General features: G+C 40.0%; 1 protein-coding gene across 1 annotated transcript in view; it reads left to right on the forward strand.

Moving 5' to 3' along the window:
* The window catches only part of trabd2a (TraB domain containing 2A), a 57,723-nt gene that overhangs the window by 7,067 nt on the left and 28,180 nt on the right, over positions 1 to 22,476 (forward strand). Inside the window, exons 3-4 of the mRNA XM_079365162.1 lie at positions 18,302 to 18,448; positions 18,965 to 19,139. Of these exons, the coding sequence (XP_079221288.1) occupies positions 18,302 to 18,448; positions 18,965 to 19,139 (322 nt within the window). The remainder of the gene's footprint in view (positions 1 to 18,301; positions 18,449 to 18,964; positions 19,140 to 22,476) is intronic.

Below are 22,476 nucleotides of genomic sequence, written 5' to 3' on the forward strand. Positions count from 1 at the left end.
GCAGGGATAGATGCTGTCACAAAGTGTGAGCATCTCAAAGCTCCCACACCCACAATGTTGTCCCGATGGTTATAACCACTAAGTGTGTTTGATTTGTTGATATTATGAGAAGTGAAGGTCCACATCCTGGACAGTACAATGACCGTCCTTATTTTTCAGCTTGGCATGGGCAGCGTCATGGAAAAGCTGTCTCTGAGTTTGCCCTCAGAGGAAAATCTGTTTGAGACCGGGCAGTAATGAGATTAGTCGGCAAAACGAGAATATTGATGATAATAGCCGTATGAGAGGGAGGGAGTCCTCGGCAAACCTATCTTTTGATGCTGGTTTTGATTCTTGGTGTCCTGATTTGGCTCATTTTTGCTCATGTCTGATTCTTCAGTGAATATATAAAAAAGTTGCAAAATGTTCCGACTCTTGCTCCCGTATGAAACATGGACTGTTCTTCGGCTTGGGCTTCCCATGCTCACCGCATCCAGCTGGGTAGCACCCCACTTCCCCACCTCAAGACAACCAAAAATCTTTAATATTTTTATAAAAATGTTTTTTAACTGTGCAAAAACTAGATATAATCTTCCCATTAGACGGATTTAAAAAGGGTATTAGCTATGATCAAACTAAAACCCTTCATTGAGTCTCCAAAGACAATGTCAGATTTATAAAAACACATCATAATAACAGACTCCTTATCTAATTCTAAGAGTAACAGCACATACATGCTTTCTCCAAAATCCCCTCGGAAGGGTGAAGTAGTTCCAGCCACAGCTTCTACCCGGGGTATGTATGTGTTTGTGTGTCTAAGGAAAAAAAGAGAGCACATGCTGGCATGATGACAGTGGAACACACTAATACAAAGGCAGCAAATCTGATTAAATCTCATTTGTCAGACTGAAAAAAAGCCCATATACTCTCCGGTCTTAAATCACTGATCCTCCGAGCCGACTGGCTTGAAGTTCTGAAATGTATACAAATAGCTCGATACAGCCAGACTAATGACGGCAGTAATGCATCTTAACCTGCCCCTTAATTTATTAAGCTCATCAAGGTATTCCAAGAGAGACTTTCAAACTCTGCCAGATGATGTCTTTGATTAAAGAATGTTTTATCTTTATTTAGAGAAATGATGAAACCTGAACCAATGGTGACATTATTCCAAGTAAATGTCCTCATATGAGATATTAACAGGAAACACGTAATTTAATATTTCAAACAGAACACATGCACGCAGATTAAAGAGAGATATGTTGCATTTGCAGTCCTTCTGTTTGATACATCAATCTGATATGTTGCTCACATTTGGCAACCAAGTGCCGCATTTATTCTCTAATCTTGGAGAAATGTTTTTTTCTGTACTGACTGTGCACGATGATTAATAATCTTAACATACTATGGGCGGTTTCACATTAGGACCCTGTTCCAAGTACGCTTGACCTTAAAGTCCGGTTCATTTGATCAGTGTGAACACAAACGTGATTTATTGAGACTCAGCTAGAAGAGGCTGTCTTAAACGTGTTTCATGTGTACAATCACGCGAGAGCTGTGAATGCAACTTTGCTCAATCAGGGAAGTGCACTGTTATATGTTCTGTATATGTTATTTAAAACTGCTCCTATCGCTTCAAAAACCTGTTTCATCCTCTGAGCTGCACGCTAGATGTGGGAGAGGGTCGTTGGCGTCTCAGGAATAACAAAACATCCACAGCAGTTAGCAGGATGGACTCTGTCCACAAGTGGTTGCTGTGGTTTCCTTCTTATTCTTTCTGCTTCTTGACGGACTCGAAAGCCAACTACATGCTTACTGCCACCTGCTGTATCAGACTGTACATATGCAAGCGTACTCGGCACGGACCAATGTTGCTAATGTGAACGCACACCGGTGGGTGGAGCAAGCGTGCAAAACAACTTTCCCGAAAAAATTCCTTTAAAGAGTGTTAGTATTTTTTTTCCCCTAAAAAGTTTCTTATTTGCAACAAAACTTTGATGAAACAAGTTCAACATAAACCTCTGTATTTATCTGGTTTGTATTTGTCTGCGTTATTGCTTGAATCTATTTATTAGTGGTTTTGTCTGTGCATGTATAAAGGTCTCCATGAGCTTTTCTGTGCAGCCTTTCAAAAAACATGTTTGTGTATAAATGAGCGCGTGTGTATGTATGTTTGTGTTTCTGTGTTTATACAGTTCTATACTCGAATATCCAACGTGTCCTCACGTCTCCCCTAAAGTCCCTGGGTTCATGTGGCGCTGAGGTGCTTGATTTCCTCTTTGCTGTTGACCAAACAGTTCCATATTAGATGTCGGATGTTTCCTCAGACATTATCTGCCCATCTGTCGGGATACGTGACACCATAGACAAAGATTCTGAGCTTCTCTTGTTTACAAACCCCAACTTGTTCTGCCTCCAAAACCACCAACGTCTTCAAACAATGCATGAAGAAAACAAGCTCCTAAAAAAGAAGCCCCAGCAGTAATCACTGACCTCAATTGCTGTATAGTAAATGCTGTGTTGGTAGTGGTTATAATTAGGGATTTATCGCCCAATATTAAAAGTTAATTGTGATTGATTGCATTTCTAATCACGTGTTTTAAATTCTGTTATTTTTGCCTTTCAAACCAGTTTTGGATGTGCTTATTCGCAGGAGGTGTGGTGTTGTTCTTTTCCATCACTATGACTACAGGGAGACGCTGCGGTGGCTCACCTGCAGTGCATCTAAAAGGACAAAATAGCATTAGCCCTGGCCCTGCATTAAATTGGTTCTTCCTTGCATCCCAATTAATGCTTTAACGCTGACAGGCCTACTTGTAGGATTTTGATCCGATATTTGAGCGCTTTGTTTTTTTAAATTATAAGTTATTCTTTGTTTATGTAACATCTTTATATCTTTTTTACTTTTTGAAATGGTTGAATAGTTGCGCTCAAAACTTGTCCTTTAAGAATTTTAGTCTGACCTTTGAGCAAATTCCTCTCCGCTGCTGCGATATCAAGGTAGATCGAGTGGATGAATTTGATTTTCCATTCGCGTGAAAGTCCATCCATTTGTCAGCGTTTTGTTTTTCCTAGTGCCTTTGACTGAAAGCGGATCGCATGCAGCTGGATGGTGCCAACTTTATGCCAAGAAAGAGCTTAGATCCTTGAAAGTCTACAGTTATACACTCCAGAGGAGACCCTGACTTCTGGTGATTGCCGCAGGCTTCTCCTGGTTGTGTAACTCACAGCTTCTGCAGCTCAAAAAAAAGGATTTAATAGCTTGTCTCTGTGACTTAACACCAGGTCATGAAAACTCCTGCAGCCTATGGAGAAATGAGACGTGGTCACTACTCTGCACGCCTGTGCTCACGTTTGACACCACAAATAATGTGTTGGCCCTTTAACTTGATACTCATTGCCTTTATTTACCCATACTTTGGATCCACAGGACTCATTTATTTATTCAGTTAAATGTCCCATGTATTATGATAGATGGATTTTGATAAGGCGACATACTTGTAGTAATGATTCAAATAAAAAGGCATCTCAGGGGCGTTATCACACTGAAGTTGAACTTCAGAATTCACAATACACTAACTCGATCCACACCAAAGATTAATGGCTAATAACTTCAATCAAACAAGTAAAAATAACGCTGAATGTAATTATAGTTGAAACAACATACATCTCTGCCACGTTTTTGTTTGAGCAGGCATTTTTCCATTCGCTGTTCCAGCTTGTGATTGTGAAAACCTGGAGAGTGCAAACAGCCCGTATAGAGAAACTTGGCAACACCATTTGTGATTCTGCCGCCTCGCTGTGTGCCTCCAACTTCATTTAAGTAAGAAAAGCTCAGCATCTACAAATGTACTTAACACTCATTAACAGTGGCCTTCCCATATTTAAAGCTAAAGTTTTGCGTAAGAGCAATTAGAGTCATTACGATGCTAATTGGAATTTGTTTGGCGCCCATCATTCCGTCTGTTGTTGTGTAAATTAGGATTTTTGCAATGAGACTCCTGGGTCATTGTCACTATACTATGACTAATCAAATTAGCATGTGACTGATAGAAATTAAGGAATGCTGTGTGCTCTTTTAGTGGTAAGAAGTATCCAAATATATATAAGAAAAAACACTTTAGAGAATAATGAAGACTAAGGGGTGTTTGCAAAAATGAAAGTCGATCAGTTTGAACGACCTTTTTGTTTGAGGTTTGAAGAAGAGTCTTGATACATCTTCACCCGAAGATTTCATTTTTCCTTTCATCAGACACACTCAAAAAACACCACATGCTGTATTAGGCTTCCATCGTTTTGACATGCCTCGGCTCAAAAGGCTCCGAGAGGAGTCTGATGTGAGAATGTATATTATGTCTTTGTGTGGAGGTGGTGGTCTACCATCACTTGATAACTAACTTGCTTAAGATGGTACACTATATATATTTTCTTCACTAAAAGTGATTGGTAGTTTGTTTGACAAAGGTCAGTTTGGGCACATATTGTTGCCCCTCATGCACTTTTATTTCTAAGTTAAAATAGTAAATGGAGTTCTACTTATATAGTCCAAGTTGCACTTACCTATTCTGCTTAGCTTCAAGATCGGGCGTGTTTAGGATGGTATAGCCGTAAGCATGTAATGGTTTTGATGGGAAAGTATAATTTTTATTCATATGGTAGGGTTAGGGTTAGGCAACATTTCTACACAGTGTTACAGGCAAAAAGGAATACTTCAGACTTTTATTTTCCTGATGTTTGTGTATTGATGTTTACTTTGGATTAAAGAAATATTAATGTGTTGCTTGAGGTGTACTGATTAAAGGTTGAGCAAGCCCTCTTACGCCGCCAAAATGCGAAGGCTACAACTGTGTTAAACCTCGCAGTTATGCAACATCACAATAACCAATCACAATAACCAAGCTTCTCTGTCATTATGTCTTTGTACATTTATTTAGATTCCACAAATGTCCCAGTCTTTGAATTCACATTGTGTTAGATCAGGTCACTTTTCTCACCATTGGGCCAACATTTATTTTGAAGGCGAGGCGTCTCAGGAGCGTTATCACGCTTTTTGTAGTCTGTATAGGTAATATAGGTATATAATGTTAATGTCATGGAGAGTAAATGATGGGGCCAAATTGTTTGGTAGCTGAACCTGTAGTAACAGGGGCAAATTAATTGTGTTTGTATGTAAAGCTTGTTTGTTTCAATGTTACACCTAATTTACTGCAATGCCACACTCCAATCCAACAATGAAAAAACCAAGATTGCTCAGTTATAGGATTTAATGTGTACAGTAAATTCAGAGGCAAATGGTTGTTTTTAGGACAATATATAAGAAACCTATGAGCACTGGTTTAAATATGTATTTCAATAACGATTTGATTTAAAATGAAAGCTTGTGCAATCAGAGTCTTTCAGTTTACCACTAATAAACAGCTAAACTCAAGTTAAATGCACATACATTAAGGATATTTTACTATTGTTAGATTAAGTTCTCAATTGACCTGTCACAGTTTGAGAAAAACTCTTAAAAAAAAATTAGCATACCACTGGTATTCATGTACTTTCTCTGTGCTGGCCAGAGCTGTGAATGTTCTGGAATAAATCAAACATCTCCACCCGGTAGTAGAAGTGAGCCAAACCTGGCTGGTTTTCAGCCAAGCAATATGAGGCTAAAGCTGTCCACACGTTCCAACACAGAGGATTAATAGTTCCTGCATTCTCAGTGAGTGTCACTGGGAAACTTGTAAAAAGATTTATTTGCAACTAAGACAAGTTATTTGGGATTCCTGCATATATTTTATATTTAACTGCAAACACACTCAAACGTTTTACCAAAAACATAACCTTCTGTTAGTTTCCAGTCTGCATGTACGTACTTCCCTAATTGCCATCATAATGTTTTGTAACAAATGCATTGTCAAAAAGATGTGGTTTCCACTGATGGTGATGAAATATAACTACACCTATTTAGATCTGTGTAACAGTTGAAAGGACCATTGATTTTTAGCGTAACGCCTCATAAATCCACTTGTGTCTTTCTGGCTCCTGTTCACATTTTTCGTGGCTTCTGTGGAATCTCACAGGTGAATACGACACTTGAGGGTTTTGTGCGACTGAGTTCTCCACAGGTGTTTGTCCAGACTTGGACTCAGACAGGCAAATATCTTGGCGCTGCTTGATATTTTCGCACATACTGGCAGTAAAAGGACTCACTTTAAACATCAACAGGAATTTCTTTTAGGTCGGGGAATTTTTGAACCAACAAAGTTGTTTACTTCATGTTATTGCTTGGCGATGTGCTACTTTTATGTTTATAATGGCTGAAGCAGAAGTCCCATTGTCGACTGCCTTGGTATCACCGCAAGCCAAAGGGAGGTCTGATTTCATTTGTACCAAAAGTGAATGGCAGAGTATGAAATAAACATACAGAGCTGTGAAGTTCATCGTGATTATTATTATTATTATTATTATTATTATAAGGTTAATGACTTAACTGTGTTCATACTGAATGTGGATGGCTTCGGATCCTATCCATTGCACGTGGACCAGCTTGGAGTCACCAGGTTTTTGGTATTTCTAACGTGTTTAGCTGATAAATATTCAGCGACTGAGGTGACTCAGAACCATTCCCAAGGTTTTTAAAGTATTTTTATTTATCTTAAAATCGTGACCAAGAACAGAAATGATTCCTTCCAAGAGTTTGTATTTGTGGCTACCCTGCAGATCAGCTGTATTTTGATATGTCATGGTCTATTTGCAGCTTTTATCCAACATGTAAAACACAGTGTGCTGCCAACTCTAACATTGTGTAGTTCATAGATAAAATCCTTTTAGTGGAACAAATCTTGATTAATAGTAGTTGCTTCTTGCATGACTGACAGATATCGGTATGAACACTACAAATGTGATGGTCTGATGCTCAGACTTGTTTTGCATCTGTTAAATAAGTGGAGAGATGTTTTATAAACATCCATGTCTGTCCATCTCTCTGGCACAGTTTGTCCGGTTTGTGTGTTTGTATCTATGAAGTTTGTATATTTGAAGATTTCGATGAAGCGTGTAGCAAAGAAGCAAAACATGTCTCCATGTGTAGCATTACCGTAAAGTAAAGGTGCTTTGATCAGGATTTTCAATAACTAAAGCGATGACCACATCTGTGATGCATTCTTTCTGTCTCTCAAATTTAGGCAAAGACACAAGAGCAGGCAGACACTGAGACAGACAAAAGAGAAAACACAGACGCTACAGACTGCACAAACGACGTGCGTTTTGCTCTCCACTTGGTGTTCCGCAAGGCCTTAGTGCACTCTGAATTGATAAACTGAGACACCAGTATTATGTGGTTGCACTCAGAACAAAGGCGTAATGATGGTGACGCTGTTACTGAACGACAGTCTGTAAGCAGCGTTGTTGTCCATCTCCTTGTCTGTATCTCTCATTCACTCACTCTTACTCCAGCAGCTAGACTCGCCACTTTTAAAAGATATAATATATGTTTTTTCCGCTAAATGTCCACTCAGCTGGGATGATGATATCATGTGGAAGAGATATTCCTAGTTACCAGAGGATGTAACCAAATAATTGAAGCAACATGTTTTATCTTGTGCCACCTGAGAGGCAAACTTTTTCTCCATCGTGAAATATCTCATATTTGGCAAATTTCTTTTCATGACAGTAATGACGTGGCCAAATCGCACATCAGTAAAGATCATGACTGGCCTTAATTTAAAATCCAGAGTCATCCCAGTCTGAGACAAGACAGAGTAAAAATGCTCTTACACCCTAGACGAGACCAAGACCTTCAAAAAAATGAGTGATTTCAGGATCAACTGTCAGGGCCCGAACTCTATGTTCAAGTGCCATTTAGCAAAAGTTAGTGTCCTCAAAAATTAAACTTAGATGGTGAACATTTCATTAACTTTTTTCACAATTAAATGATTTATCATTTAATTCATGCAGCCCTTCTGTTATAAATTGTTGAAAGTGTATAAGAAACCTTCGAAGACTGCAGCTGAATCCCCAACATTTGTGGTCCAATTCAGATGCAAACCACTCTCTGTCCTGTTTCTCTTCCCACAGAACTTCTTCTGCTGCTCTAAAGTTAGTGGGGATCTATCTTTAGTATATCTTGAGTTGTTTGTGTAGCTTTGTCAGTTGTTATTTTGGTCATAATCTCCTTATTCCAAACGAAAATGTGCGTATGATCATAGTGAATGAGAAGAGACACTTTTCTGAAAACGTAACTCCCAACACATTTAAGATGCTCGGATGTTTGGCATATTTTGTTGGTGTTTATAACGCTGAGGTTTTGAGGTCTTGCTCTTGGCGGGCATCTGCAAAACAAGAAGTAAACCACTTCTCTCTTCCCTCTGTCTCACTTTCCCTCATTCTTTCATCTGTTCACCTTTTTCTTTGATCCATCGTTTTTTTCCTGCCCTTCAGACCGTTGTTCTCACTTCCTCACGTTGTTTATATCATCCAATCCCTTTGTCTCCTTATTGGTCAATCTTTCACCACAAGAAACAAACAAAGCTTGCTCAGATAAATCAGATGCAAGGTTTGATTTTTGATTTTTTTTTCTCCGTGACACAGACTCATTCTGTATGCAAAGTGTTTTTGAGGGCTTGGACTGGTAATGGTGTTCAAGGTTGAGGTTAAGCATAATGTTCTTTGGGTCAAGGATTTGTTTTGAACCAAGGAATTAATGCAAAGTGAACAAAACTATTCACATGCATATTAATATGAACATTGGCTATGTGTGGTAGAGTGTGTGTGTGATTATGTAGCCTTTCCAGCCAGCAGTGCTTTTGTTCTGACTCTGAGCCAGTGGTTTCAGGAAAAGGCAGATATGCTCGTAAATAGCGCCGTGTGGGTTTTTTGATTCCTACTGTCCCTCTTTATCTGACTGTTGCAGAGTCAAAGTTAGAGATTTAATTCCGGCACTGCTGTCTGCTGTTCTCATTGTCCAGTTTTAAAAACATGTTGTCTGGACAAAATTACACCCATCATCCCATGCAGGAGGACATTTGCTGTCTTTAACTCCACTGAGCAGACTTCTGTAAAGGAAGGACATATATCAATTCACATCAGGGCTTTGGGACTTCTTCTTCCTCAACCGCAGATTGAGCTGGGAAAAAAGGGAATAAACGTAAAACACATTGTTGATTCTTATAATTCAAGACCATCCAAAATGTTATTACTTGGGAAAACAAGCATCCTCAATGACAGCTTTACTTAGAGATACCCCCCGCCCCCCAAAAAATTAAAATAAAATAAATAAATAAAATAAATAAATAAAAGGAAAAAAAGGCTCACTGATTGAAATAATAAAAGGATTTAAAGGATTTATTATGTAGAACAAAACATTATTGCTTCTAAAAATACTCTTTTCATGCTTTATTTAAGATAAGATAAGATATGACAACATAAGATATTTATTGATCCCCAGTGGGGAAATTTGGGTGTTGCAGCAGCAGCAGTAATACAGAAAAAAAGTTGCCTGAACAAAAAGTCCAGTAGCTCGCTGTCTCAGTACAAACGATTAAACAGATTAGTCAACATGAGCTCCTTATTAACATTTATCTAAAGATATGAATATGACTAGAAAAGCTACAGGATGATGAGGTCATGGTAGGAAATCCTGTAAATGGTAAATAGACTTGCTCATGGACACTTTGACATGTAGGTAGGAGCGTCCAACCCTTCTGTTGACAGACAGCTGACGACCGTTGAGCCAGAGGAGGTGGAGGGGTTAAACTGTGTAACCTCAGAAGCTGGTGTGTATTTGTGCTTTGCCCACAACCAGAACCTTAAACCGAATCTCTTTTTTGTGCCTGTAAGTGTGCGTGCTCTAAAGTTATGTGAAATGAACATGACTAATGTCAGAGCGATGCAGAACACTCTCAAAATGAATCTAACAGTAGTTGTGAATTTATTTTTGCACAACTGTTCGACATCTTGATTTTATTTATCCGTGTTTGCAAAACACCCATTGTGAAAACTGGGACAGTCAGTGTGTATCCATAATAAGTGCTCGCAGCTGTATTGGTTTGAATATTGACATGAAACAGCTCTGTCGTGTTATTCTTGACTCCCGCTGTCCTGAAGAGTAACATTGTTCCTTCACTCAACAGACAAGTGGTAGAGATTGATGGCTGTTTTTCCTTGTGGCTCGCTGTGTTTTCAGGGCCCTGGTGTTGTCTCGTAGCAGACTGATGGACTGAGTGGCTGCCTGCTTCGCTCTTTCGGGTTATCTACGTGTGTGTGTCTTTGTCACAATATGTTAATTAGATGTTGTTATAAAGCTTACAGTAGCTTAGTTACTTTTTGACGTCCTCCTTTATAAATTGTAATCAATATTTATACTGACAAAACTTTGAACATTGAATAAGGTGTTAATTACGATCGTATTCTCTGGCTTCTGTAAACAATAATACTTGGTCAAACTATAACTTCTTTCCAATCAGTCTTTTTACAATTTTTGGTTTCTCTGGGATGTCCATTTAGCAAGGATTTAACACGTCAAAAACACGTTAAAGTATTTTAAACCAACAGATTCTTGTCATTTCATGTTGACGATTTATAGATGATCAGACTCGCCATTAGAGGCTGAAGGCCAGCGGTGAGATTACACCACATATATACATATATCTGACCCATGTGGCTCCTTTACCGCATGTCATTCCACTTTTTCTCTACCCCATGTCCCACAAAGTGTAGGACTGTCCTTTCTCAATAAGGACAAAACTGTCTGCTGATGGCTGATTGGCTTACCAATTACTAATTATTGATTTTATTATTTCAACCATTTTAACAGAGAGACAAACGTTAAAGACGCTAAAACCCATATTGCTTTAATCTTGATCTCCTTGTACAACAGGAACGTAACTATGATATGACATCATGTTAAAATCTAAATTTGATTTCTGTATACATCCTTCCCCTTCATACAAATAACTGAATGGTTTTAAAACAACCACATTCCACGTGTTTTTGTTTTTTTGTTCTTGTTCAAAGAAAACAACAATGAACCAACTTACTGTAAACATGATGGTGAAACAGAATACGCTTAGATTTTAGCACAACACATGGATACTTTAAACACACAATGAAGTGAAAAAAATAATAATGTGTGATAAAGTATTACAAGAAATAATTGTATTGCATTTGGATTTTAATTTCCTGTTTGGTTAACTCTTAAATCTGTTTTTAATGTAACATGCAAACAATTCAATGGTTTAAATTTCATGTTGAGTCTATTTTATTTTTTCGATTTAACCCTAATACATCCTGTCCAGAGTAAAGTCATAATAATCAAAAACATAAAAAAAACAAAACTTTTCTGCATTGACCTCGACTGTCTGGCTCTGTTAAAATGGTCATAATGATAATATAATTTTTTTTGATGCACCTTCCATATGTAACAAATCACAAAGTGCTACAGAATGAAGAAGACATGTCATTTCATCACTCAGTGATCAAACAGATTGAGAAACAAAGCAATAGGTTCAATTCAATTCTCAAATCAATTATGGTGGAAAAAACGTTTCCTCTCAGAAAAATAGGGCTGGAACATTATTACTCAAAAACACAAGCGCAGAGATTTTTTTAATTTTTTTTTTACCTGCGTGGCTTGGCAGAGAAACCCTCATCTTGTTAACTTATCCCTCTTTTTTCTCGTCTACATAGGAAATCTACTTTCTATTTTTCCTTTCATTTGTCGCATATTGGAAAATTAATAAAGCTTCAAAGGTCCGCTGTGAGCGCTGCAGAGGCTGCGGTAATCCATGATGATAAAGCGTTTAAACACACACTCGCATGCACACATGCTCATGTATACATGTACATTCAAACACACGGAGAACAGAACTAATCTTGTACAGGTGTATGCACGTGCTCATGAATGCACACACAAACACACGCGCACACACATGCATAGATACACGCAGAGACGCAGGGAGGCGGTCATGAGTGACCTGAGGAATGCCAGGGTCAATTCTTTAAAGACCTGGCTGATAGAGGGGATGTATAGGATCAAAGCAGAAAGGGAGAAAGGGAGAGAGAGATGGATGGAAGGATCAGAGGGAGGGAGGGTAATGTACAGGATCAAAGGGGAGAGGAAGGGATGACTGAAATGATGGGGGGGAAGAATGGAGGAGTGAGATTTAAGGGGGAGGCAAGTGAAAGAAATGGGTTTGTGGGAGTTGGACGGAAAAAAAGGGTAGATGGGAGGAAAAAAAGAGAGAGAGAGACACACTATAAAAACAATATAGATAATTCAAACTGACAGGTGGGTGTGTGTGCGCATGCTGTGTATGTGTCTGTCTGAATGGCAGGTTTTCTGACAGAAAAAAATGTTTTCCACTTCCCAAGCTCACTTGCTGAGAGGTGAAAGATGTATACTGTAAATGTAAAGGTGTGTGTGTAGGTGTAGGTGTGTGTGCGTGTGCGTGTGCATGTGTGTGAATACCTCCTGAGTTACCCTTTGTTTCACAAGTTTGAATTATAAAGAAATAGATCAAATCTATCTTCAGACCACTAATTTGTCTTACTTTGTCCATACTGACCTGTCCCACTGTGGGAGGAGAGAGGGAGACATCCATTATTATACTTTAGATTAACAAACTAATGCACCTTTAATAGACCTTATTTATTAAAACATGCGACAACACCAGTTAAAAGGACGGGGCCTTTAAATGGGTCGGGCTTTGATTTGAAGTTTAGGGTTTCAAGAAGATAATAAAACACATTGAGAGACACAAAGGGCACACAACACATTTTTTATTTACTAAAGTGTGTCCAAAACAGAGATTCATGCAAACTATCAATAAGCAAACATTGAATCCCAGGATGGATAGAATATTTTTTAACTTTTAGCGCCACTGTATCGAAGGAAGAATATTTGTGTAAATTGATTCAGTGTAAATGTTGTGTGCCAAACAACAGCCTTGTTCAACAATACATCTTGATGTTACTCTTCTGTCCCGCCGTTAAAACTGTGACGCCTTATTATAAGTGGTGATGATGAATGAATCTGCTTTCACCTCTTGCCTTTTGTCCAGACATTGTCTTGCCCTTTTGGCCTCATCATTGTATAGGATCAAATTCTAATTCAAATCTCCCTTTACGGAATCAATAAGTACATCTTCCCACGTTTTTTAATTACAACTCCCAATACATTTTTTTTATAAGAAATGAATAAATCCCAGAGAGACTGTGAGATAAAGTATAGATTTATTAAATCATCATCACTCACAAATGACACGAGTAGTCTGTGACTCATCGTAATTTATGCCCCTGGATACAGGGAGTGCTTTAATGTAATCCTGGAAACATCAATGTACACACTGATCTGATCGCAATGCATCTTGGGTATGTTCACGCCTTTAGCTAATATTTAACATAATATGAACGTAAATATCAGGGGCATCAGGAACACTGCACAGTCAAACCCGTCTGTGCTTCCGGGCTCCTGCTGGGTCTTGTTTTAAGGCTGACTGCTCTTACTTACATTTCTCTGATAACATCGGTCATAAGTGATGCAGAATCGCTTTTCTGTCTGTTTTAGTCGGCCTTCATTTCCGGCTGTGCTTTCCTCCTCTGAGATTTCACTGAAAACACGAGCCATTTGTCTTTCTATAGCGCTCCCTTCTCCCCATTGGTTCAATGTTTCTTTCACCTCTGATGTGTGGTAGATAATGTAGATGTGAGTGTGTGTGGTGTGTGTGTGTGTGTGTGTGTTTCAGAGAAGGATGGCGTTGTTTAAACTCTGATAACATCAGGGACTCTGAAGGAAACAGAAGAGCTGTTGGAAGTCTACATTCGTACTTGGGAGTTGGCCAGAGCTAAGTGAATTGGCTGCAAGTGCTGTGTGTGTGTGTGTGTGTGTGTGTGTGTGTGTGTGTGTGTGTGTGTGTGTGTGTGTGTGTGTGTGTGTGTGTGTGTGTGTGTGTGTGTAGGTGTGTGTGTGTAGGTGTGTGTGAGCGTATTTTATAGCACACCGTTTGTGTAACTGCATAATTTTGAAATCTTGTTTCAAACCAGACTTGGATTGCTCTACTTACACAAAGCAGGGACACAAGAAGAAAAAAAAACAACAACAGGGAAAAGGCAGTGGCAGCATGCAGGCGCACACATGCTTGTCTTTAGTATCTTATTGAAACAGATTTGGAAATGAAATTACTGAAACACTCTCTGACTCCAGTACCAGCACTTACAGTCAGGATAACATCACTGAGTCAAAGGCTTAACCACACAAATTTTATCTTGGTGTTTCGAAGCTGCTGACATTGCAGCAGATTCATATGGTGACAGGACCTCACACGCAGTTCACGTTCATCATACATGTGTATACGGACAAAGACGAGCTGACATGTTGTTGATGAGATTAAATTCCTCCCGTTATCTGGACATGTTTGGGGCGAATAAAGGCGGCAGTGTTGTGGTTTTTAAAAAACGGAAGTGCCGTGTTTTTGGACTTTGATAACTTGTCAGGCTTTAGTGTCCTGCTGTTAAAAGCCACCTCTGCTCAGTGCGGCTGCCAGTGTTAGAATCAAAAAACAAATCAAAATGTTTTTCTGGCAGTGTTTAGAGTTTTATTTCGTCCATGTTTATTTATTTATTTATTTTATTTGGAACATGCCTTGCATCATGTAATTTGACTTTAAAGGCCTGGACTGCCTTGGCCAAAAAATTGCACTTGAACACACCGTAAAAGACTGGAGTCGACCGCCCAACGCCATATACAGATACGTGAGAGGAAATAACTCTCCATGTCAGCAGTCGGCGGTAGTTCGTTGTTGCGATACGAGAAGACCATTTTCACACCACTTGTCGGTTCCCACTTATATTATAAGTAGCCTGCTAATCCAAAGTAATGTCTGATTTAAAGTTGAACATCACACTGGTGTTGTCAACCCTTGGTTTTTTTAGTGGAAAAATAAAATAAAAGGCAGAGACGACAAATAAGGAAAAACCGCACTAAGTGGGTGAAAGCATACTGCAGGCTCGTGCTTTCCCAAACCTGTGTCGAGAGCTGAAGAACAGCCAATCAGAATCATTCCTCTCACCAACCGTAGAAAAGGGCAGACATTTGCAACTCCACTGATTCTGATTATATAACATCTGCATCGATGCACAAACTGTTGATTGGTCAATCATGTGATCAACTTCATGAGATTTTTCACAATGATTTAAAGGGACAGTACAAAGACTCATTTTATGCTTCTGTAGTTGCATTCATAAAACGATCGCAACCATCCCTCTTGTTCATTTTTTATTCTGAACAGTTTAAGGATTTTTACAACAGCTGGAAAGTCATCGAACATTTTATAATTGTCATCATCGTAACCTCTATTTGAAGCCGTTATACCGAGCGTTCTGACCACTTTTCATGCAAATCCTAATCCAAGCCAACATGTCAGAGCCAGAACAGCGAGAGTTTTTTTCATCTGAGCTGCCGAACACTTCAAATCTCCACATGTGGGAAATCTGCCTGTGATGATGTTTGCTCTGGATGCACACACCCACCCCACTTCATCCCAACAAGAGGGGACATTTCCATGACAAAGGACAATTATTGACTTTCATTGGCTCCGCTTGCTTTGATGTCAGCGAGGGGTGTGTCTGTGTGACTGTGTGTTTGTGCTGGAGGGGCGGGATGGAGGGCAGCCGTGGAGTAGAAGAAGAAACAGGGGGGAACCTGATGAAAGGAGCTGAGTGGGAAAATGCACCCACTGACCCAGAGTGCACTCGCAGAAGTGGAGGATCATAGCGGCGAGAAATAAATCATTCATTAAGAGTTTCTTTCTTACACTCCGGTCTGTTTTCTGTATCCTTGCTCACTTTCTTCCCTGTGTTTTCTTCCTGTCCATTCCTTCCCTTTCTCAAATCTACCACTTTTTCTCTTGCTATGACTGATCCTCCCCCTCTCTCTTTTCTCCCCTCTCTCCCTCCCTCCCTTCACAGCCATAATTTAAGGGGCTGAAAGGCACGGCAGAGCAGAGAAAGAGGAGAAGAGAGAGCTGAAGAAAAGGGGAGACCCTGCAGATGAGGGCCTTCCTTCACGGACGTGGCACAGATGTGAGGGTGTTTTTTGTGAAATGAGTCAGGGTGGAGCGGCGATAGGCTAATTTGCGCGGCATAAAGACGGGCCTCTTTTCATATGCAGAGCGCCACTTTGATGCGCGGCCGATGAAAGCTGGAAGGGAGCGCGGAGGAGAGGAGAAGAGAGAGGCTGACGGAGAGCTTCTTTGTCCCCTGACAAGAAGGCATCTGCTCCATGCTGCCCTCCTCTCCTTCTCTCCTCTGCTATCCTGAGGCTCCCACAATGGGCCGACCGGGAGGGAAAAGTGTCATCAGAGCACCTTAGAAAACAGGACATGTAGAAAAACAGGGTGCATGCTTATTAACAACGAATTAGTTTAACAAAGATTGGGAAATAAACATTTTTCCACAGCTGACAGAACACATCTATTCTGTCACTTATTGTTCCCTTTCAGAAACAAACCATACAAAGTCTCCTTTATTGGAATCAACATGAATGGCTGACAGGGTGAAAGGTGTGTTTTTTTGTTTGTCAGTGTGTGTATGGTTGATAGATCAGAGAGAGTCCATGTGCTGAGGTGAGTGGCGGTTCCTGTGTGCCTCCTGCTGTGAGTAGACCGTAGGACCTCCAGTGTGTTTATCTGTATTTGTGTGCATGTATGCATATGTGTGTCCCCACGGCTCTGATCACAGGCGGAAGGCTCACCAGGGCCCTGTCACTAAACACTGACTGATTTCATGCTTGCACAATAGTTGAACCTCAGCAACAGAGCAAGGAGAGTTTAGCCAGGAAAAACCCAACCTGCCCCTTTTGCTTTAATCCTGTCATTAATCTAATTTCAGTGGGTTTTAGATCATTTCCTTTTAGATTATATCGCTCAATAAGTTATGTTAAAAAGAAAAAAAAGATTCAAAAAAGATTATATAATTTTTTTTAGGAAATGCTGACAGTGTGGCTTTAAGGAGTTTGCCATAGTGTTGGCTTATCCTCATGTCCAGACTGGACCAACCCAGAAGCTATAGGATGAATTTCTTGACACAGTGGATTGTCAGTTGTGTCCCAGTTTAACAAAGTAGCACCTAAAATGCTCTGCTTTGCACTTGGCTGGAATGAAGCGTTGGCTTGAAGAGCTTCACGTCTGCCACAGCTCCTCATGGAGAGGGTGAGGGGAGTTATAAGACGGCTATGATTTTGTCTTTCATCCTCCTCTCAGCCACTGTCTCCAAAGTGTCCCGATTTTGACCAATTACAGAGCATGCCTTCCTCACCAGCTTGTTTTTGCCACTTTGTCCCCCTGGATGATGACTGTGGCAGTGAGCCTCCTCAAAGCAGGGGACCTGCTCCGGTAGCGTCACGAGCAGGCTAACCGTTTCATTTATCCTGTCAATTATCTTCTATATTAAATGACAACAAAAAAACTGGTAAAGACGCATGATCCTCAGAGGTTGATATCTTATCGACGATGAAGACGCAAGGTTTTTAATTAAGCACAACAGTTGGTCAAGGTCTTTACAGCACACGTCACTCTGTTGTACATCTCCCGACACTGACCCCCAGTTAATGCTCACATCAAATTTAAAACCCTGCTGCTGGCTTACAAAGTAAAAAAAAAAAAAAAACTCCATACGATCTCCAGATTACCTTTACACCTTTAAGAAAAAGCTGAAGACCCAGCTCTTTTATAAACACATTTTTATGTTGGTGGAAACATCCAAGAACAGCTGTCTATGTACTTGTTGATGACATTACTATATTAAAAGTGCTCTGCATCTACAACAGCACTGGTGTGTCTGTGTCCTCCTGGTCTCCTGGCCATTGCTTGTATTGTATTAACTCTTTGACGTGTGTCGCTTTGGTTAAAAGCATCTTCTTAATGAACTGTTGAATTTTCCTCTGAAATATCTCAACGTCTGCTAGATTTGTTTGAACAACATAAGTTAGATACTCACGGTCATCAGAGGATGTATCCTTCTGATGACCAAATTCCAAATAAATAAAAAACACATTTTCCACCACTAAAAATGTTAAACAGAGGGTAGCTGAAAGTTATCTTGTGCTTCATTTAAATTAATTCCAATACAACCTCTGAAATTAGGTAAACTTTCAATGTCAAACTTCTCAATCCATTTATTAAAGTCTAAACAAAATGCAATAAATTTCATTGAAATCCATCATTAAACTATTTTTCCTCACGCGTCACTGACTTTTCCCTTTGCTTAATCAGTAAAATGATGAGGCTGCCAGAAAGTCTCGTCCTGATGAGAATAATTAAATGTCATTGTCTCATTCTAGGTGATCTTTGCCCTGAACCAGACGTTACTACAGCAGGAGTCTTTGCGGGCAGGAAGCCTACAAGTTCCATACACCACTGAGGACCTCATCCGACACTACAACTGTGGAGATCTGAACTCCATCATCTTTAATCACGACACCTCCCAGGTCAGTTTAATCTTATCATATGGTATCTAGCTTATGGAACAGAGGTCTTTAACAACATTCACTGTATAATTAATTAGGTAAGAGTTATCTTGACCCCTTGACCCTTGGGAGTGTCCCAGTGACATGACCCTTCGACCTATTACCTTCAGCCCTAAACCTCTGACCTTTTACTCCTGACAATTCTTCTATACCCTCTTCTGGAGAGGACTTCTCTTCTACAATTACCAACTAAGTGCTTGGGTTCTTTCTTATTCTGACTCTGTGCGTCTTCATCTTTCCATCAACCTTAGCTTATGTTTCCCCTTCTTGGAGTTCCCTCCGCACATAAGCTTTCGCTGTCACCTTTACTTTCAAAATGTTGGTTTTTGGAAGAGATGGAAAAACTTCTGTGAATTTTGTTCGGAAAGCGTCTTCTGAAATTTAAAAGAGACCACTGGAAGACAAACACAAAATAAATATTGTCTCCTTTTCTTTTTCACTTTGACGGTATGACTTAACCATCACCCCTCCTTACAGGTCCCTAACTTCAACAATGTGACGCTGCCACCCAGTGAGCAGGTGACTGCCCAGGAAATCGACAGCTACTTCCGACAGGAACTCATCTACAAGAGGAATGAGAGGATGGGGAAGAGGGTGAAAGCGCTGCTGGAGGATCATCCTGACAAGAGCTTCTTCTTCGCCTTTGGAGCAGGTCGGTGTCTCCAGATGTTTTTTTGAATCTACTCAAAAGGTGCTACTGTTCTGGCTCAAGGCTGATCAAAACGTTGGCATAGTCCACACGTGGCGGGTATTTTTTGGAAACAGAGGTTTTTCTGTGCGTTTTGGCCACACAAACAGGAGAGCTTTTGAGCTTGTGATGTCACACTGTGTGGCGGTTTCTTCTCCATTAGATGTCATCTTTGTAACTTTGTGGTCTTCTTTATTTGTCTCAGGCCATGCATTTGCTCAGGAAGGTTTCATTGATCATGGCAACAACACAATTTTAATTTCTCACTTTGTTTGGAGAGCACACCTGCAGAGGGAAGAGAGAAGAGATAGACAGCATCTTAGCCCCAGCAGCTTAACTAAATCATGTAGCAGAGGAGAAAAAACAAAACATTTTTTCTAAACTGTCTATTCCTCCTTCAAATATTTGTTGATTCTATGTGTGGGGAGCGGGTGTTAATAAGCAGCCCTTCAACTTAGGGGGTCGGCTGAGTTAACTAGACTCGACTGAGCCACTGATCTACAGCTTTATCAGCTAAGAGGCCAAATAAAACAGAGCTGGGGTTGGTCTTTCTAAAGCAGAGGCTCAATAAATCTTTTTTTTTTTTATCAGCTCAAGCCTAACCAGAAACAGACATTTGGCACTCCTTGATCCTTTCCCATAGTTTAAACATATCAGTTCAATAATTTGAACTCCTCAATAACTATGCTGCATCCTCATAAGAGGCACCCACCTGATAAGATGTTTGCCTTTAAATGGGGGATGATAAAAAGAGCAGATAACAGTAGCGAGGATTTTAAAGGTGTGTGTGTTGATGTTTCTTAGCTGGATGGTATGTGTCTAGTGGAGACCATCTTTGTTCAGTTGGAGTCATATTGGTTTTTTCCATCCCGTGGTTGTTTGATCAAAGCATTGTTCTCACCTAAACGAAGGTGAAACGCTTACTTTGTAACTCTTCACTCAGGTTATCTGGAAAGTGAGGGCTTTCGCACTTGCAGAAAACTCCTGAAATACTCCTGATATTTCGTGAAGGAGCTGTATATGTGAACACAAACAGCTGAGTTTTTTCACATGGAGTTTCTCCTGCCAGTCCCCTCATAGTTCTTCAGCATTAAATCCGAGTGATGTGAGAATGCAACAGGATATTCTCCGGAGAAGTCACTTTGAGCCAATGGGAGGGGGACAGACGTTTATATACTGTTACTGTTGCACGGGGCACAGAATGTACTCTGTGCATGTACTTAAATGGCTGCATTAATTTTATATAAAAACAAAAAAAACGTCCTCACACTGCCTTTAAATTACAATCCACAGTGAAACTTGCCAATCAGCTTGTTGTTTCTGCTCATCAGCTCATTGATTTGCCTGTGTTAACTCATTTATACTATTTACAGATACCATACTGTACATTTAGAGCTTATTGACCCAAAAAAAAAAATACATTTATTTTCACACTTTAAGTGCACAATAACTTTAGTGGACGAGTTAAAATAAGAAAATAAAGTGGAAGCACTAGCCCAGTTACCAAAAAGAAAACATACAGAGAAAAAGTTGACATAAATCACATCATTACATAAAAAAAGGTCAATTAAAATCTACTTCAGCTATTTACACAGAACTTTTTTGTAAGCTTTCAAAACAAAAAAAAGCACAGAATGGACTTTTAAGTTAAGTGAATTTATGACCACGGAAACCATAAAAGCCCCCTTAAAGTTTATGATATTTTTATAGTGAGGGGTTCATACCCTTTGGAAAGAATCTGTGCGCCCAAAATTTGATTTAGTTCATTACAGGATATGTATGGAGCAGAGAGGCTCAAATTCTACTGACAACAATTCACAGTCAGATTTTCCTTGTGATGACATCGTTAGAAATGTCCACGTCCAACGGGTCTCTGGTTATTCAGACGCAGGAGGCAGCGAAAATCGAAGCAGAAAAAGAGAGGCCTTCACAGTTTGTTGGTCTCCTAGCTGGCAGGAAACAGCTGAGTTAAAGCAGAGACGGCACACAGGCACACACACACACACACACACACACACACGCACAGACACACACACACACACACACACACACACACACACACACACACACACACACACACACACACACACACACACACACACACTGGACCTCTAACAAGGAGTACATTTCACGGTGTATCCCAGAGGAGGTGCCTTTACAAGGGCTTGGTCATGAAAGGTGTGCGCCTCAATGTGTGTATGAGTGTGTGCATGTGTGTGTGTGTGTGTGTGTGAGAGAGAGAGCGAGAGCGAGAGAAAGCTGGTGAGTGAAAGTGATATGGGCAATCAGCCCAGAAGCTCTAGTTGTAGACATATAGAGGGCAGGTTGGGTCGTAGAGTACAAGAAACGGGATGGGGCACATTAAGGTGCCTTCACATGTTCCCAGGCCAGAACACACACACACACACACACACACACACACACACACACACACACACACACACACACACACACACACTCAATATATATGTTCTCACATATACACACATTTAACCACATTCTTTCCAGCCCCCAAGCAATAGCTAAGACAGACCTGGGTAAAATGTGTCCTTAATTATCCCTGGAGGGGTCAGGACACACACACACACACACACACACACACACACACACACACACACACACACTCTCTCAATCTCTTTCTCTCTCTCTCTACAATGGGGTCCATTATATCAGGCGTACTCAACTTCAGTGTTACAATCGGACTTTAAAACGTTCTTATCAGTTTCCACAGTCATCACGTAAATGTTATCAAACACGCTGTTGTGTTAAACAAACAAAAAAAATTATAGTTTTTGCTGAACTATCAGTGGGACCAGAAGCGCTGAAAGCAAACCGACCCCTTTGTTATGATGGTATGTCTTGTGAAAATGTTCTCATTCTTTTGGTTATGGCCTGTTTGAAAGAGTGTTTCTTTGCCACTGTTACAGAGGGCTTGTTGATAGTGGACCAGTGCTGGCTCATTTTGAATACAGAACAAGCTAAGCTAAGCTATACTCTTTATTATATTATTATAGTATAATGAGTTGATTTAGGGCTATATAAACCAAAATGGAATGATTAATTGATTGGTTCATCCGATTCGACTCAATATGTGATCCAGAGGAATAAGCCTTGTAATCACATGTTGAGCATATTTCCCATCCCCAGTAATGATCCTGTTACCCTGCAGGGGTTAGCCCACAGATTCCTGACTGACCTATTTGGAAAATTGTTGAGGGTTTTTCATTTTTACCTCTAAGAAGCCTAATTGCCACAACACGTTAACAAAACTGTTTATACATGACAATATGTTGGTTGCAGA

The sequence above is a fragment of the Symphodus melops genome, assembly GCF_947650265.1.
Source record: "Symphodus melops genome assembly, chromosome: 16".
In the NCBI taxonomy this organism is placed as follows: Eukaryota; Metazoa; Chordata; class Actinopteri; order Labriformes; family Labridae; genus Symphodus; species Symphodus melops.